This window comes from Aulonocara sp. 'chitande type north' Nkhata Bay, linkage group LG16, assembly GCF_057382095.1.
Source record: "Aulonocara sp. 'chitande type north' Nkhata Bay isolate Kocher_YH1m ecotype deep benthic linkage group LG16, A_spYH_male_GT1.1, whole genome shotgun sequence".
In the NCBI taxonomy this organism is placed as follows: domain Eukaryota; kingdom Metazoa; phylum Chordata; class Actinopteri; order Cichliformes; family Cichlidae; genus Aulonocara; species Aulonocara sp. 'chitande type north' Nkhata Bay.
In genome coordinates this window covers 10,332,892-10,352,073 of record NC_141359.1, presented here as the reverse complement: position 1 = coordinate 10,352,073, position 19,182 = coordinate 10,332,892, and the positions used below count along the sequence as shown (strand labels likewise).

At 37.4% G+C, this 19,182-nt stretch overlaps 2 protein-coding genes across 3 annotated transcripts; both read left to right on the top strand.

Moving 5' to 3' along the window:
* Window positions 1-127: 127 nt before the first annotated feature.
* On the top strand, window positions 128-6,697 carry LOC147310998 (CD209 antigen-like protein C). Its single transcript, XM_086265907.1, has 5 exons — window positions 128-224; window positions 1,020-1,121; window positions 2,356-2,657; window positions 3,762-3,871; window positions 5,659-6,697. The coding sequence occupies exons 1-5, from the start codon at window positions 155-157 to the stop codon at window positions 5,813-5,815; spliced, it is 741 nt and encodes a 246-aa protein (XP_086122033.1). The 5' UTR covers window positions 128-154; the 3' UTR covers window positions 5,816-6,697.
* A 5,118-nt stretch (window positions 6,698-11,815) lies between these two features.
* Window positions 11,816-15,265, top strand: vtcn1 (V-set domain containing T cell activation inhibitor 1). 2 transcript variants are annotated; one of them, XM_086267735.1, is made up of 5 exons: window positions 11,816-11,951; window positions 12,506-12,570; window positions 13,861-14,211; window positions 14,452-14,703; window positions 14,941-15,265. In XM_086267735.1, exons 1-5 carry the CDS (start codon window positions 11,920-11,922, stop codon window positions 15,057-15,059), a joined length of 819 nt encoding a protein of 272 aa, XP_086123861.1. In that variant the 5' UTR covers window positions 11,816-11,919; the 3' UTR covers window positions 15,060-15,265. The 2 variants fall into 2 exon arrangements, with proteins under 2 accessions (XP_086123861.1, XP_086123860.1); XM_086267734.1 differs by lacking the exon at window positions 11,816-11,951 and having other exon boundaries at window positions 12,462-12,570.
* Window positions 15,266-19,182: the final 3,917 nt, after the last annotated feature.

Sequence of the window (19,182 nt, the reverse complement as noted above, 5' to 3'; positions counted from 1 at the left end):
TGACACTTCTGGGTTCAACACATACAGAATGACTTCCGATAAAACTTCTGTAAAAGACAAGAAGGAACTAAGCTAAAAACTTCCTCATTTATGCTTCAAGTAACGTGTACTGCAGAGCCGACTCTCTAAAAGAAAGCTGACTATCTCAGGAGAGATGGAGGAAATCTATGTCAATGTTCAACATGGCAAGTCAGTCAACAGAAGCTCTTCAACAATTCAAACAGGTAAGAATTTCCAGTTTGATGGAGATTGTCAAAGGACTGAAATCCCCCAAACCTCATCCATCTAGGACTTGAAGTAATGTGATGAATAGGAACTCAGCGGGGTAACCATGTACATAGTTAAAAACAAGTTGTAAGTGTTGTGAAACTGGAGTCTCTGGAGCGGTCTCAGCAATATAATATTTCAGAGTGTTCCAGACGGTTAATTATGGCCAAACAACTGTGATCTAAAAATTGGAGCCACAAGTCTTTTCTTTGCTGCTAATTTTTTGTTGAATTATGGACTTTGGAGGAACTATGAGACCATAGTGGTATTTAGTGGCAGTTATCCCATTTCATCTATTATGATTAGTCTTGGTGATTTATAGAAATTGGCTTTCGTGATTTAAATGAATATCTTACCTGCATTTAAAGTCTGAATTGTGTTGTTAAACGGTAAAGGTTAAAATATGTGTATGGCTATTACAGCTTTTATTGCTTCTAAGAGGTTGCTCTAGCCCACAAGCTGACCGTCGCTTAGGGCGTTTATTTCTTGGTCTGCTACTTTAGGGCAACAAGGTGAGTGACTGACTGTACTTGACTAACAGAGTTGCTTAATCAGAGTATGTTATCAGAGACAGTGGTATCATTATCTAGATGTAGGCAGTTAGGATGTCTCCTTTAATTAGTTTCTAGTAATTCTAACTCAGAGCCTTAAGACGGACAACCAGTCCAGACTTACTGTACCGCAGTAACTGAGTATATGTTGCATATGTTGCATTATGTGAAAGACATCTCTGACTTTTTTTTTCTTATCAGGTCCAAAGAGCTCTGATGGGAAGTTTCACAAAGCTGTTATTCTTACTTTGGGGCTGCTGAGTGTTTCCCTGTTGGTTGGGCTCATTGGCCTTGGTCTGCACTGTGAGTTTTGTTCACATTTAGCTTTATTCAGTTCATTTTTATATTCTGTATTCCGTATTCATACGGGCAGTTTATGCCAAGCCTTCAGTGCTCGTTTAGTTCGCTCATCTATGAGAACACAGTCATCAGTTATCATCGAATTATTTATAACTTCATTACATCACTGTATATAATTAGAAAATAATAAGAAAAAATGGCTGTTCATGAATACAAAACAAATAAAAATAACAACAGATATTTATTGTTCTTCTACACTAGCTTCATTGTCATTGTATGAGAGAAAATAACAAATTATAGGCACTGTTAGAATAGCTGTTTTTATTTACAGACACGGAAGTCAATGGATTCCAGTGACTCCAAAGTGCCACTGCATTAAACATTGTTTGGCCAAATGTATTTCTAAACAGTGTACATGTAATGTACACATGTACACATCAAATAATTTCAGTCGCTGAAAGGACCAAGCTGCAGGCACCCCGTTATTCCAATATTAACTGACACCATCTTTCTTAGGTGGCAACTATGGTGTCATTTTTGTGCCTCTATTCTAACTGCACGTAAAAAAAAAACTTTGCAAGCGCAAATGTTGCATTTTGTGGAGTAAATTATTTTTGAGCGAAGAAAAGTGTAGCTTAAACTAGATTAAAACCAACAGTGGTCTTAAAAAATTATATATTTTAAAATGAAATAATTAAACATACTAACCGAAAATGCATTTGGCAGCATTCTGGACCATGTTTCCGGAATGCAATAGCTAGCAAGCTGATTGGAGACCGTAACAGCCTATCAGAATTTTCACATCCACGTCAGTGATTGGTTGGTTGGTACACCTAGAATGGTGTACAGAGAGTTGAGCGTGCACCGAGCAGAGATGTTGTGAGCATGAACGTCACACTGAGAACAGCCAGCAACTGAGCAAGAGGGGCTGTTATTGTGTGTGTGTATGCATAATAGCAAACACTGAAATACATTTCTTGCACGCAGCAATGAATTTTGTTTGCTCCAATTAAACGTTTCTTCACTCAAAATAATTTTCTCCTCAAAATGCAACATTTGCACTTGCATATTTTTTGATTTTTTTTTAACCTGCACTCATAGAACAGAGGCACAATAATAATGCCATAGGTAACATATGTTGTAACAAAGCCTGTCAGTATTGACCAACTCAGTTGTTAGTTTTGTCCTTAACATAATAAACATAAATATGTCATTTTGTAAATGTATTTATTTCCAGATCACAGTGAAGCTGCACATTTCTCTTTTCTCAAAAACAACCTGACTGAGCATCTCCAGGCCTCTATTAATGCGATGTCGTTCATGACCAGAGAGAGAGACCTGCTGAATTCAAGCATCACTGAGTTAAAGAAAGAACTAATTTTAACCAGACAGAGAGAGAAAACTTGTCCAGCAGGATGGAGGATATTTAGTAGTTCTTGTTATTTCCTCTCCAATGACTCTGGTTCATGGACAAGAGCCAGACAGGACTGCAAAGACAAAGGAGCAGATCTAGTTGTCATTGACTGCAACAAGGAGCAGGTACTTCCCTAACAGTTGACCAGACTGCTTAGTTAATGATATGACCATAATCATAATAATGTGTAAGTAAATAAACGCAGTAACTACAGATCGAATTGCGTCCAATGATCTTTAAGAATGACATTCTTAAAATTGTTTTAGCTGAATGGAAAGCCATGTGTGTGGGTTTGTTTGTTTGCTTTTAACTGGAAAGTTTCTGGTGTTTTTAGTGTTTATTGAGTCATACTCAGCATGTATCTTCTTCCATCATGGTGGGGTGAGTTGATGCCAAATAGTAGGATTTTGGAGAAAGAGAAGGAAGTTAGTCAGAACTGAGGAGACTGCACTGCCAGAAGGCTACATTGGAGATACTGAGGACAGCTAGAAGTACCTTAGAATTATACAAATGGCAACCATGAAGAGGCCGCTAGAAAAGCCACAACCAAATACCAGCAGAGTGTCAAGTCCTAAGGTGTCAATTGAATGGCAAGAACAAGATCTGCTGAATCACCACGTACAACCTGCCAGTCATCATATACTCTACTGGAATAACCAGCTCGCCAAAGGAGAAGATAGAAGTCCCTGACATAAAGACAAGAAAGCTCTTTACCATGTATGGAGGGTTTCACCCCACGTCCTGCACCCTGACATTTTATGTGAAGCTAAAGGAAGGAGGATAAGGATTAGTGATTGTCAGAAGCATCATCCAGAATGAAACAACAAAAATGGGTATATCAGGAAGCTGGCCACAATGAATTTGTGCTTGGCGAATACCTCAGGCATTAGAAACCTGAGAAAAAAAGATGAGCAAGAACATCATGGAAGGACAGTATGTACTACGGGCAGATAGAAGAAGTGGCTGATATCAAAAAATCCTACCAGTGGCTGGACAAAGTTGAATAGAAAGACAGCACGGAGGCTCTAATCATGGTAGCACATGAACAAGCCCTGTGTATAAGACTGAAGGTGGGGGTCTATGGTGGTCTAAGTCTCAAGGTCAAAATGGGGTACAATACCCCTAATGTAATTTAATGTATAATAGCTTAATTTTCTGTTTAATGATTTTATAATAATGATTCAATTTTTAAAATATCATTTGTATCTTTTTTTTATCATTAAAAACAGACTTTTCTCTCCAAGTTAACAAAGTCAGAAACATGGAGCTGGATTGGTTTGATGGATGGGAGCAATGAGGGAACCTGGAAATGGGTTGATGGATCTTCTCTCACTCTAAGGTTACAGGCCCTTCTTTATTTTATTCCTTTCTTTTCCCTTTCTTAAATATAATTTTTACCATGTATTAAATGAGAAAGAAATCAAATTTTAAAAATTATTTGTGTAGAAATTTACTGATGTAAAAAAAATGTTTGTTTTTGTTGTTGTTTGTTTTTCTTTAAAAATGTTTACAAAGTATGCAAATCACCACATATCACTGTTTCTTTTCACTTTTTTATCACTTTTGCATTTGAAGAGTATCCCATTTTGAACAAAAGAAAAGGATTAGGTAGTTTGCATTACTTGTTGTGCAGATCATAAGATATCACAAGCAATGCTGGCTGCTCAGCATGCAAAGAATGTTCTGTATTTATTTGTCACACATACAAGTGTTTATGGTTTTAGAGAATGAATCTGTCAAGAATCACATTTGATTTTTAAGCCCCACCCACATTTTATCGCGCATGTATTCTACGTATTAACTTTACACTTTGAAACTACCTCTGTACATTAGCTGTTTGCCAGAGATGCGGTTCTCAGTTGGTTGCTTTTACAGTTTGCTCATTTACTTTTTATTTGCTACACTGATCTGTGCATGTGTATAATCACCTACAGATCATGAACATCACAGTTCTGCTTGGCTTCTACTCTGGTCTTCCATCAGTCTTGCATCAAAGAGCATGGATTTATCCATGGTGTGCTTTTGCAAATAACCGCAAAATTCTGCTGGGCTCTAAAGTGATCGAGGTCCAGGCTTTGATAATGGGACGCTGAAATGCGCATGACAACAGAAAGTTTAAATGGATTCTCATTGCTGTTTCCACAGACAATACTCAACTGTTGCCACAAGGTGGCAGTAATTTACATGATAAAGGCAAATAGCATGATCTTCTGTCCCTTTATGGGAGAGACTTGATATATTTTAATGGGGCGGCATTCAAGCAGGCCAAGAACTGCATCTGAGTTAAAACATACCAATGAAAAAACGTACCATGGCATACGCAGATGAACCACAACAGACAAGCGATAGACAGGAATCCCAAAATATTTATATTTGATCCTGGAATTCTTGACAGTATTTTGACACATACCAGCAAGCATACATGGTGAACAGGCCAGTGTTTTTGCCACTCTAAACTGTTCTAGACTAAACCTTAAAATCACTGTCAAAAAAAAATGTAATAATAACTTTAAAAAGTATACACTTGTCGAACTCCAGGCCTCGAGGGCCGGTGTCCTGCAGGTTTTAGATATCACCCTGAGTCAACACACCTGAATCAAACGATTCATTCGTTACCAGGCCTCTGGAGAGCTTCAAGACATGTTGAGGAGGTAATTTAGCCATTTAAGTCAGCTGTGTTGGATTAAGGACACATCTGAAACCTGCAGGACACCGGCCCTCGACGCCTGGAGTTCGACACGTGTGCACTAGAACAAAAATGACATTAACCAAACTAAACCACCATACTACACGTGAGCATATTACTACCACTTATGCCACTTAAAGCCTTTATTGTATCATACACCATACATAGAACTTTGAGGTTAAATAATGACTTGCGATGTCTCTGTTCATTAAGACTAAATCATTTAGATTTGCTAAACCCATAAAGCAGAGGAGGTGCCTTACACACACAAAAAACCAAAGATTTATTTTGCGCAGTACAAATATCAGTGTTACTGGAGTTGTCATTTTTAGGCTCAGTACAGAAAAAAATGTAAATGTGTACAAAAATGGGAATCATGGAAAGACTTCTAATATTAGAGATTAACAGTGTCACCATTGTCTTGTTCTGAAACCTGTTAGGTACTGGGAGGCTGAGCAGCCTGATAACGGTGGTGGTGATCCAAAGTGGGGTGAAGAAGACTGTGCACATATTAGAACTGGCAAGGATACAGAAGAAAACTGGAACGACCGCTCATGTGATGCTACTCTGAGGTGGATCTGTGAGAAACTGGCTTAGCACTGAGCTATATGTTTACATGCTTTTGAAAGGCATAGTGCCAGTTCCATCTCATCAAGAATATTTATTAAAAAGGTTTATTAAAAAGGTTTATTTGAAATGTTCAGAGTACCTGAAACCAGTTATGCCATGGTTACTAGACACTGTCTGTATTTATGTAGATTTAAATGGAAGAAGAGCTGTACAGTAACTCCAGAGGTAGAGGTAGAGAGTCACTGTAATTTCAAGAAATAAAATCTTTACTCCTAGTAGAAAAGCCATAGTTCATGAAAAGCTATGACTATTTAAGAGTTAGTTAAAAAGGAAAGAAAAAAAAGGTTAAATTCCAAACATAAAAACAGATAGACTGTATATAAAAGATAGTTGCACAATGCAGGTTAAAAAGGAAGCCAGGGTGGAAATGTCATATACCTGTCTTTTTTTCTACTGACCAGCAGAGGGCAACCTTGTAGCTGTCTAGAACTCGACTTCTCGCTTGATTTAAAACCTCAGTATATATTTTTCTAATGACTTTATGGTCTCATTCAGTAGTATTATGACTTTATCATGTTTAGTTTGGAAGTGCCATTTAAAAAATACCATGCCATATAAATAAAAACGTGCTTGTGGATGAAACTCTATCAAATGATATACAAGTTAATATTCTATCAATACCATACTAAACCTGTACCCGTGAAGCACACATAAACACATACTGTGTTGTTATCCACAAATCTCTGAGGAAAGTTTCCAGCACATTTTTAAATCTATACAACAAAGAAGTAAGGCAGTTCTGGATGGAAAAAATTCTAATTCTAGTTTTGATGCCTTCAGTGAGAATCTACAATGTAAAATAAAGCCAAAAAAACATTAAATGAGTGGGTGTGTCCAAAATTTTGATTGGTAGTGGTAGTGTAAGAATCTTCCTCATCTGAGGTGCAGGAGCATTGCAGCAGCCAATCCCTAGGGATCCCCTAAGGATCAATAAAGTATTCTGATTCTGATTGTGATTATTTTGTGGCGACCCCATGCAATTACATCTCCATATTGTCACCCTACATTTGTAAGTGTCACATTCACGATGGTGGAATCTCCAGCAAAGTGCCCTCTGCAGTCCCAGTCTGCCAATACCAGGCTCTCCTTCTGCATGCAAGTTTCATCCAGAAAAGACGACAGCAGGAATACTCACTGACTGGAATGTCCTCAAGAGTAAAATTATGTTTAATTGGAACATGAACATTATTTCTTAATACACCTCCTTTATTATTGGACTACTTTTCATGGCTGAATTGTAGTTCCTTTTATCTAAAAACAAAAACAAAAAACCAATGTTAAGTACATTATACTCAAAAGAATCATATCAATCAATCAATCTTTATTTATAAAGCACTTTTCATACAGCAATGTAGCACAAAGTGCTTTACATGGTTAAAAGCAGCCCACCCCACCCCGCCCTCCAACTCACTCCCCACACTCTTATTAACATAAACAATCATGGATACATACACACAAATCTCCCCCCCCCCCCCCCCCCCCCCCAACACACACACACTTAAAAAGTAAAATTGGGCTGCACAGACATGAGCCAGTTGATGCACATTTTAATTCCAGTGAAAAATACTATGTATTCCATTTTTGTTTACATTTAAGTTTATTGCTTGAACTGTTCTTTCCTTGCCATGTGTTTTCTTAATGTTGAACAATATTTTCTGACACAAATAAATAGAAAACGATCATATGTATAATTTTCTTGTCATATTCTCTCAAAATTAGTGTAGTAAACTATTGCAAAGAAAGTAGAAAGAAAGTAAAATTATTTAGGAAATATATAGGAAAAACTTATCAAAAGGTTATAACACAGATTTTTGTTTGTAAAACGTCTTCTAAATTAACAGGTAAATAGATAACTGACTAAATAAAATGTCCACATGAAATGTACATATGAGATACAGACTTTTATAGATGTAAAGGTTCTAACAAATGACAGTTTAAAATATTGCTACAGTGTCTCCAGCTGTTTATTGTTCCTCATCTTCCATCAAGTAGAAACCAGGGATGGAAATTTTCTCCCAGGCTTCAGAAGCAGCAGTGTTTGCATCGTCATTATCATCATTGTTTCCTGACAGCTTAATAGCTTCAAGGTAGGGCTTACAGATGTTTTCTGCTTTTTTTGTTGCCATTTTTTTTAGTTTGTCGTTTAGGTGAATACTGACTTCCTCTGCTAGAAGGTCTTCAAATACTACACTGTAGTAAGGCTGACAGCGTGGCCTTGTTTTAAAACAGCTGCAAGACAGTCTTTTAATTTCACAGGTCGTCCAGACAAATAAAAAACCACAGATGAGAAAAAGACCATAATCCTGGAAAAGAAAAAAAAGATACAGTTTGAAAACAATTCACATACTTGTTTTAAATGTAGGTTTGTTCTTTTAGTCAAGTTCAAGTTTATTTCAACTCTTTTTGCTTTTCTTAACATTCAGCTTCCAATAACCTGGCAGTACATAAAGGTCTTTTGAGCATGGACAGTTGTTAAAGTGATGTTTTCTTTCTCTATTGTCAGTCAGACACACAGCTTTTGAATTTTGCGCAAGCATCCACTTGATGCTCTGAGCGCACTAAGTAAAACATTGTGATACTTTCCTTACATGGAGGTAGAACTAAAATGCTTTTAAATGTAACAAAATTTCATTGTCTTACATTTTTTAACATGTGAATTTTAGTTTAAAAATGATGTTAGTCAAATTGATGTTGCATGATTGTTGTGTGTTGTTACTTACAAGTGATTGAGTCATATAGTCTCCTATAATCCGTTGCTCCTCATAGGTCAGATTTTGTTTGCATGGAATTCCAGTCTGGTTCTTGTTGAAGTTTGTCTTTAGGCAAACGAACCAGTCTCCATCAAAAAGAACAGCAGATATCCATACAGCCGCCAAACTGATCCACTTAATGAAAACCTTATAGACATAGCTGCCAACACACATAGCACATCTCGAGAGAGAGTGACACCAGTAAAAAATCTTTCTTTGGTGAAAAGGTTCAACAATGATGACAATAAAGGCGAGGATCAAAGGAGGCAGAGCCATGTACAGTACACCATTTGGATGCAGGCCCGGTTCACACGAGCATAAAAAATGCATGTTAAAAATGTACTGAAGGATGTAGAAGATGACTATGAGCACCAAAACACCCACAGAATTTCTGATTACTTGAAGAAGTTTGTAAGTAAACTCCGGAAATGCCATCCTGGATGAAATTAGTATCGGATGTCTTAAGTTAGTAAGTTAGATTTTTGAAATGTTCCTCCTCCAATGGCTGAGTGAAAATGAAAAATAATTCTGAAGCATAAAGCATATAGTACCATTATATTGCCTTTAAATACATTATGTGCCCATGGTTTACCACAATGAGGCTGTTTTAAGTACTTTCAGAATGATGCAAATCTTGGTTTTCACTTCTCAAATACATTTTTAGGGTTTTCCAGACAGATTCTATTCACTAATGAACAACATCACGGAGGGAAATTTCAGGAAATACACAGTAAAGTTATTCAAACAACATAGTGATATGGTTAATAAGATATCAGGTTAAAGTTGGTTAACTGTGACCAGTAATAAAAATGACCTAACTTAAGGAATGTGTTGTGTCTACACCAACAACTTGTCTCATAACAGCAATTGTAAATTGTATCATAAGGCACTTTGTTACTGGCAGCTTGTTGTAAAAACACATTTATTCACATGTTTTTAGTTTAATCTATAAAACAAGCAGTTTAACTGGCATAAAACAGTATTTTTGCAATATGATGAAAACTTATAACTAAGAAATGGTAGGTATTAAAAAAAAACTATCTACAGCAGCTGGACAGTATCTGAAAGTCATGTTCTAGAGAAATAGAAAAATAATCAGCAAATACCTGACACAGGATGTGAGAGATACACCTTGCACTTTGCCAAGGTAAGAAGGAAAAACTCCCTTTTTAAAGCCACGGCCAGTTGGGAGGGAAGAGAAAAGCAGAGAAAGACAGGACAAAGGATACACATGGGAGAGAACCACAGTTTAAATTTAGTTTTTAGAGGTATAAACCAAAAAGAGAGGTGTGAAGAAGAAGCCCTCAGAGCCTTTAGGCAACCTTGGCCTATAGCAGTGAAACTAAGGGAGGATTTAGGGTCACTTGATCAAGCGCTAACTATATGCTTTATCAAAAAGGAAAGTTTTGAGCCTAATCTAAAATGTAGAGAGTGTCTGTCTCCTGAATTCAACCTGAATCTTTTTCCGCAGGAAAGGAGCCTGGAAGCTGAAGGTTGTGCCTCCCATTCTACTTTTAAAAACTCTAGAAACCACAAGTAAGCTCACAGTCTGAGAGCAAAATGCTTGGAATAATACAGTACTATTTAAGAAATCGAGTGTCCTGGTTATTCAAGACCTTGCATGTAAGGATGTGGATTTTAAATTCAACTCTGGAATTAAGCAGGAGCCAGTGAAGAGAAGGGAGAATTATGCTCTCTCTTTCAAGTCCCTGTCAGTACTTTCACTGCAGCGTTCTTGACTAACTGAATGCTTTTCAAAGAACTTTTAGACAATGATGAATCACAGTCGTCCAGCCTAATAAATGCACCAAGTAACACCATGCATGACAATACAATAACATCTAGAAAGCACCTGGTAGGAAAAGACTTCATTTTTCAGCATGACTGTGATACCAAACACACTGTCAATACAGTAAAAGCATAGCTAGATAGAAAAATTCCCAATGGAGCACTATCAGTCATTGATTGGCCTGCCAAGTGCCTCCAATAAAGAGCTTTGACTATCTTTCCAGAATCATGGAGCACTAGTCCTGAAGACATCTGAAAATTACAAGAATGCTTGCATAAGTTGAGGCTGTGTTGAAGAACAAAGGTGGACATACTAACTGTTAGCTTTCAAGCTTGTTAGAACTGAGGTAAGGGCAAAAAAAGATTTGCTTTAAGGGTTTGTGGCTTGTGTGCTATAATTTCATGTATGTTTGTGTAATTTGATCATTTTGAGCATTCATTTTTATAGCAAAATAACATTTTACATAATGCGCACCTTTCTAACGCTAATCGTTAACAAGGATTGTCAAGAAAGTAGGATTTTGGTTGCAGTTATCTACTACAAAATGCTTGCACCAAGAATATATGTGTTTGTTGTTTGCTACAAAGCAAAAACTAAGCCTTTCATTTTGTTTTATGGCTTAACAGTTTAAAAACTCTAGATTTCACAGTTGCATGCTCACATCTCTTGCAAAACTAAAATAAAAACTGAAAAAGAAAATGTTTCTTGTTTCATAAGATCATATGATGTGACATACATGTGCGTAAGTTTCAGTTTGATGTACACATTTGAGGTTGGCAGAATTTCTCAGTGGTCAAGAGGACTCTGTAATGTCTTCACTTGTCACACAAGTGTTGCACGCCACATTTCTTTCGTTACTGTAGTTCAGTCCAAGCAGATATTAGTATGAATGAGGCTAATCGTCTGTTTTGAAATGCCAAAAATATCACCAGAGATTCTCATCATCTATTTTTTCTGTTGTTATTTTAGTGAACAATGTTTGGTCCTTTTCATAAATAAACAAGTGTTACGTATTTTCTCTTTTTCCTCGACAGATCAAATTTTATCCACCTTGAGTAAATTGCCAAGCCCAGGGTGCTACTCTTTTTCCTTGTATGCATATTATGCTTTTACCGTGATAAAACCAGCAGCAGTCGGTACTGCATGCTGTAAATATATACATGAAAAACATATTCTATGTCATAACTACTGTGAAAATGTTTTTCTGGATGTAATCCCTTCACTTTGTAAAAGCTTAACTAACATCACAAAAATAATCTCTTTCTCTTGTAAATCAGTCACATGAACTTTTATTTTGATAAGATAAACGAGCTAGATGATGACCTGTCAACCAAAATGAAGAACACACCTTAAAAGTAATATTTACTTATGGTGTTGTATTGTATTTTCTAAGTGCTCTGAGAGAGGCTGAGCAGACAGTTCTGTGCAGGCTGCTGACAGACAGCAGCAGAAATATATTACTTGGATAAAAAAGTGGATAAAGAATAAATAATTGCCTTTTTTCTTGGTCTCAAGAGATTTCATCAGGAGCCATGGCCACGCTCGGACAAATCATCTTCTACAGGTGCGACCATGAGGAATATTTAGTGTTGTCATTCAACTTTGAAAATATTTAGGTGTCTCCAGTGGTAACCGAGTATGTTTGCTTTTACTGCATCAGTAGAGAAAGAAAACATCTCACTTTTGATGTTATTTGACAGCTGTAGTTGCTGATTACTTCTAAAGTTTCAGATTATAATACAACAACATGTTATTAAAGATTAAACTTATGCTTCACAACTAGTTTAAATATGTGATCCCTAACAAAATAAAAGTTGTTGACAGTCTGTCAAAGAGAAATTTCTCCTTTAAATTTCTGTCAGGACAAAATATTAACATTTTTGAACCACAAAGAAAACACTTACAGAAGAATTGAAAACAATCTCCAGCTTTCTTATTGCAATGGGGTTTTTTGTCCTGATCATCACGAGACCCAAAAGACACAACGCATGGAGCCCAAACCCTACAGTTCCAGGAAGAATAATAGAAGCTATTTGAAGAACTGCTATGAAACTAATCTTTAAAAACTAATACTATGTGTTTTGTTACAATTGCACTTGTGTTTTTCTTTTTGTACAGCATGCTCGTCATCATCGTCATACTTAGTTTCTTCATCATCCTCTTCTTCTCTCTGGCCTTCTCAAGTAAGACCCACAGATCTGTTTGGATCCTCTTGTCATTAGTGATGGCTCGGTGAGGCCTGGGGTGATACATGGGTGTGCTCACCACGTGCTGTGTTTGTCTAAACTAAAATACAGTTAATCCATGTGGACGGCAACACGGCACAGCACAGCATCGAGTGTTTAACTGTGAATATTCATTTGTATCTGCACGTGTGATGATCTCTAAATATTTGTGAGGCTGACTTTCCACTTGACAGAAATAATGTTGATAGCCAAGTAACACATATACTCTATATTCATGTTTCATTTCCTTGAGAAAATGTTTATGTGTGTTTAGGTATGCTCGACTGGTGCTGGTTTAACATGGTATTAAGGGAATATTGACTTTAAATATCATTTGATAGTTTCATTCATAACCATGGTGCGCCTGAGTTTTTACTGTGGAATCCTGTCCTATATGAACCTGTGAAATTGGTATTTTGGCCATCATCTTGTTGATGTCTTGAAAGTGGGCGTGACTATATTTTAGAAGAATGTGTGAAGCTGATATCTAGCTAGCATTCAAGCTAGATTAATTGGCATGTTAGTTTTATTAAGTTACAAATTTATTAAATATGTGCAATGTTATTACCTGAAAAAAGGACTTCTTTTTTTAATTTAACTGAATGCCAAAAAAGATCTGATTGTGAACCAAAGGACACGCCATGCTCATACAGTAGTGAGTCATCAGTCACAGAGTAAAAAGCATACCGCACTTTGAGTGGGTTATTTTTATAAATGGCACGATAATTTCCAAGCTAAACATGATAAAGTCATAATACTACTGACTGAGACCATAAAGGCATTAGGAAAATATTTACTGAGGTTATAAATCAAGTGAGAAGTAGATTTCTTTTCCTGACAGCTACAATGGTTGCCCTCTGCTGGTCAGTAGAAAGAAGACAGGTATAGGACATTTCCACCCTGGCTTTGTTTTTCAGACCTGTATGCTAGAAGCATCTTTTATATACAGTCTATCTATCTGTGTCTTTAGAATTTAATCACTTTTACTAACTCAGACCCCTAAATAGTCATAGCTTTGCTTGAACTATCTCTTGAAATCACAGTCTCTATCTCTCTCTCTCAGGATATGTGAATGTGAAAAATGTGAACTTGTCCTTAAAATCTTCCTGCTAAAAGTTTTATAACTGCCAAAAGCAAACAACACTTTCACTAAATATCATTTAAATCGGTTATTAAGTTGTCAACAAATTGGAACTGATTCAAATGTGCTAGTCTATAATATGTGTATAAAATGTCCACATCCCACAGAGCCCCAGTCCAATGTGATAAGCAGCAGTACAAAGCCTGTCGCCAACCTTGGTGAGGATCAGCTGCTCAGCTGCTATCTTGACACACAAACTTCCCAAGACAAAGTGACAGTGACCTGGAAGAAGACGGACCTGAACGGCCTGGTTTACTTTTATCAGAATGGAGCTCCGGATCTGACGAATCAGGCGTCACAGTTCAGTGGGAGAACTCAGCTCTTCCCTCAGGCTGTAGTCACAGGCAATGCCTCTCTGCTGCTGAGGAATGTGAGACGCAGTGATGAGGGGAAGTACACATGCAGCATCAGCTCCTCTAAAGGTGGAGGAGAGGTCAGCATTCAACTCAGAACAGCAGGTAGGATGACTCACTCTTCAAGATTAATTGTGTGTTTATCTAAACATTCTTTATTGGCATTCATTAGCAGCATGGTTTGCAACACATTGGAATAAGATGGTATAAGGGTATTTCTAGTTTTTGTAATGCTGGGAATTTTAACCAACGTGCTGTTCTGAGTAATGTGAGTACTGAGTGAAGCTTCACTCTTGATTGCAATATTAATTCAGGATTTTTTTCTTCCCTCTTTTATTACATCAGCTTTTTCAGCGCCCACTTTCACCTTCTCAAATGGCACCCTGTCTGCTGAGGCAGTCAGTTGGTTCCCTAAGCCAAGCGTTTCATGGTTAAACCAAACTGAGAACATCCTGAATGGAAGCTCCACTTTCACAGAAAACTCTGAGGGGATATTCAGCATCTTCAGCACACTGCTGTCGGTCCAAGTCAGTGACACCTACAGCTTCAGGATTGAAAACAACTTGGTGATGTCTCTTTCTGAGGCAACTATATCAGGTAGTCTATATACTTTTACATTGACCTGATACCAAACACATTTGTACTAAAGGACTAAAATTCATCCTTTGGCCTATCTTTTATTTATGGAGGTGTAACACTAAGTCAGAGGAATATTTCTTCAATTTAAATCAAATCTACCAGAAAATAAAAGCAAATATATGTATTAATAAATATATAGCTAGGCAAATAACATTATAGGTTTAAAAAAAACTAATTATTTTTCATATTTTTCAGGCTCAGATGTTTCATGGAGGACTTATTTCACCTTCAGTGCTGCTTCATTCCGTCCAGTTGGATCACTTTATCTCATTATTATGACCAGTTTCCTCTGCATCTATTATGTGACCTTTTGACACACTAATGTACACAAAAAAACACAACAGATATAGACAGATACTTCCCCTGGCTGCATATGTGTGTGCGTGTGCTGCATTTAAGGTCAGGATATGTCCAAAGTAAAGACTGATATTCACAAAAGTGGTCCTCTTTGAAGATTGTGTAGCTTTACTTTAATGTAATTTATTACTGCGTGTGTTACAGTTGTGTAGTGCCATTTAACTCTGTGCTGGATGTTTTTAATAGTTTATCTATTAACTTTTAATATTATTTTTTACATCCTCTAATGCATTTACAGTGTGTGAACTGAGAGTTCCATTTAAATTATGTCAGTAAAATTCAGCTATCTTGACTTTGAAATTTTACTTTAATGCAGACATGTAACATAATGAAATACAGAAATATAGAAACAAAACAAGAAAAACATTGAAACATTTACATTTTAGCACATTTTCTGTGACAGTTTTAATGTCTAATTCTAGAAGCACTCACTTTATTTCTTTAGAAAGCTCTACCTCTAGTTGCCTTACACCTTTCATTTAAATCTAAAAACTACAGACAGTGTCCAGTAACCGTGGCAGAACTGTTCAGGTAATCTGAACCTTTCAAATAAACCTTAAACACCTCAGTCTACAGAAATCTGTAGATTCCTCTTGGATTTTGTGCGGATGATGTTTGCAGCCGTTTATTCATACTCGATTTATACTGTTGTTCTATTTCCATCATCTGATGTTTTTATAAATGCTTATTGCTCTAATTCCTCTCAACAAATATATTTTCACCCAATGAGACTCTGATTAATGACGGAATTTTAAAAAATTAAATAATTAAAGTTTTATTTTTGAAAAATACTTTTTGTGATGTCAAGGGTGACAGTGTTGCTTTAAAATGTTTGTTTTTTTTTTACTTAAAACCTTTGAAAGTAAATCCTGGGGAATTGATGATTGTGTCCTCCTGTCTGTAGTGACACTAACTTTGCCTGATTAGAAGTCTGCATTTGGGTCCTTTCCACATCCACAGCACAAAAGCTTTATCCCTGGTGGTAGGTGTCAGTTTAATTTCTCTGGTCTGCAGAGGTCCTCCATCAAATGTGTTTTCTGCATCAATTTATGATGAAAAACCTGTTACATAAAGGAAAACACAAAGCTAAAAAATCAGCCAATAGTTCAACATAATGCAGTGAGTCACATCCCGTATTGTTTTTCAAGTATTTGGTATTGTCAGCTTTTTTCTTTTAGTATTATCTTATTATTATAGTATCATCTATGTATCTGCCTGGTGTCCGGCTGGTTTTGTGCCTTTTGTTACCTGCTTAAATGTGCATATGTCACCTATTTCCATTATTTTAGTTGAGTTATCTGCTCCTGGATTTTATTTCGACTTTACTGTGTTTCAGCAAGATCTCATGTGCAAAACTTTTTCACACATCCACGTTTCACACCGATTTTTAGGAATCGCGTACATCTCCACTAGATTATTGAGGCTGACTGAAAAGGAGAAGTGTGAGCAACACTTCCTTAAGATTAGTTTGTCATCTAGAAACAGCACTTCGAAACTGGAACAAACTTGGCTCACACATTGTTCACAATCTCTCCTCCCTTTTCCTCCTTTGCCTTAAATGTGGCTTCTTCTTCTTCTTTTCTAAGTAATTATGCTTCTTTAATGTTTTTCTTCGGGTGAACTGAATCAGTTGTTAGAAATCCTGGTGCCGTGCTGTAAACACAGCCAGCTATTTTTGGTGTTGATGCCATTGTCCCAAAAGGTGATTTCGTATGTTCCACAGATTATAGGACGACGGGTCATTTACAACAGTTTAAAGCAGCGGTCCCCAACCTTTTTTGCGCCACGGACCGGTCTAATGTCCGACAGTATTTTCACGGACCGGTCATTAAGGTGTCGCGGATAAAAACAACAAAAAATGATACAACCAAGACAAAAACTGTGATATTTTGTAAATAATAAACGCGAATTCACTGTGTAATTGTGTAACTATTTTAGCAGCGTCCTCCTGAAATGCGACAACAACATTCACACCGAACGCGATAGAGGCAGGCAGAGCGTCAGGCTTACACGTAAAGTCAATGGAAAGGCGCGCTGACCCGCGATTGCGGCTCCCGCGAAAATTCGGAAGCAGATTTGCGTCGCGAAAACGCCAAAACGCCTGAAACGCGCGTGAGTGTAGCGCGTTTCAGGCGTTTGACTCGCGAAAAAAACCACGCGCGTGAGTTTATGTGTTGCATTTTGTGCATACACGCGTTTCGCGTCCCCCCGCTCGAGTTGGAAAAATCTGAACTCCAGCGTCAAATCGCGCCGCGACAACCAATCAGGAGCCTGGTGACGTGGCTGTTACCTAGTTCAAAGGGGCAGATCCAGCCAAAGCCCTTTATTCTTCAATAGAAGGAAGGCTAATCAATGCCGTAGCAAACAACCCGTAGCTGTACGACACCAGCTGCTTTCTGGACCGAGACAGGAATATAAAGGACCGAGCTTGTAGGAAGATATGTAAAGAGATCGGGCAACCTGGTAAGTTCATTCATTTTTCTTAAGTTTTCTCTAAAGTTTTCACTGACCCGGGGAAGCCGCACAAAAGCTAGCAAGCCACCGCTATTTTCCCACTGACGTACAAATACCGTTCTGCTTTTAGGCATGTTGTCATTTAAGAATATATTTTATTGTTTATTAATAAACAGCACACAGTGGTCCCGCTGTTCATCCGTCACTGCCTCTTTTTTTTCTTTTCATTTTCTTTTTTTTGCACCGGACAGCATTGCATTCTGCAGCCTGATTGACAAATCTGCTCCGCGTCGTGTCTCCTGCGCTTGCCAAATTTATCATGTTTGGTTTTGATAACCATCGCGTCCAATAGAAAAAACAGCACAAAAACACCCATAACTATGAGCCTCATTCGGAAATACACACCTGCACCGCGAGGGAAAAAGGCGCACGAAAGTGGCAGGCAGATGAAGACAAACGGCGGCATAATAATACTTTTACGTTTTGCAATCCACAAAGGTTTGCACTTTGAGAATCAATTGTGAGAACTGTGAGTAATGTTCATGTGTGTGTGTGGAAAACAGTGTATAAAGTGCGTGGCCAGGGGCTAGTTATTCTGAGAACCCCTGCTGCAATAAATGAGGGACCACTGTCTACTCTACGATTATTATTTTCAACCTGTTAACATTTAATACTGTATTGATAGAACCAACTGATTCTGAAGCAGAGCATCCCCTGTTGCTTCTCCTGGCTGCCCAGTCCCTGAGCTCCTGCTGCTGCACCCACAGGTATGTACAGCAAGCACTGATACCTTTTTAGTCGGTGGGTTCCCTTGTGATCACCTTTACTAAATATCTACAACCAATCTGATTATATCCTGTTTTTGGTTTGTTTGTTTTTTTCAATGTTGAAATTAAAATCTGGTAGCAGCCTTCTCATTTCTTTGTGTTTTGTGCTGTTTTACAGGCCCACAGGGGAGGACGGCTCCAAGGCAGATGAGGGACGGGTCCCAGGACGGTCCATCGGTGGTGGAGCTGGCCATCCTGGTGTCCCTGAAGAGGCCACACCAGTCTCCAATGGAGCATTTCCTCCTCAGCCTTGTTCCTGCTCTGGAGAGCAGCTGGTCCTTTTTATTCCTGTCTCTCTGTAAATTCTTATATTTTATATATTTATGTTTAATGTTTTTCTGTTTGAGAATTCTAATATTATTTCAAATAAATTTTTATAATGACTAATGTCTCAGTTCTACTACACAGCAAATGTTGGCACACAACTTGACACATGTAGAATTTATTTCATATTATACTAATGACAAAATATACTGATACAGTGGGATGCAAAAGTTTGGGCAACCTTGTTAATAGACATTATTTTCCTGTATAAATCGTTGGTTGTTACAATAAAAAATGTCAGTTAAATATATCATATAGGAGACACACACAGTGATATTTGAGAAGTGAAAAGAAGTTTACTGGATTTACAGAAAGTGTGCAATAATTGTTTAAACAAAATCAAGCAGGTGCATCAATTTGGGCACCACAAAAAAGAAATGAAATAAATATTTAGTGTATATCAATGTGTGTGTCTCCTATATGATATATGGGGTGCTTTTGTCTGGACGTGCTTCTCATCCAGAGCTGCACAGCA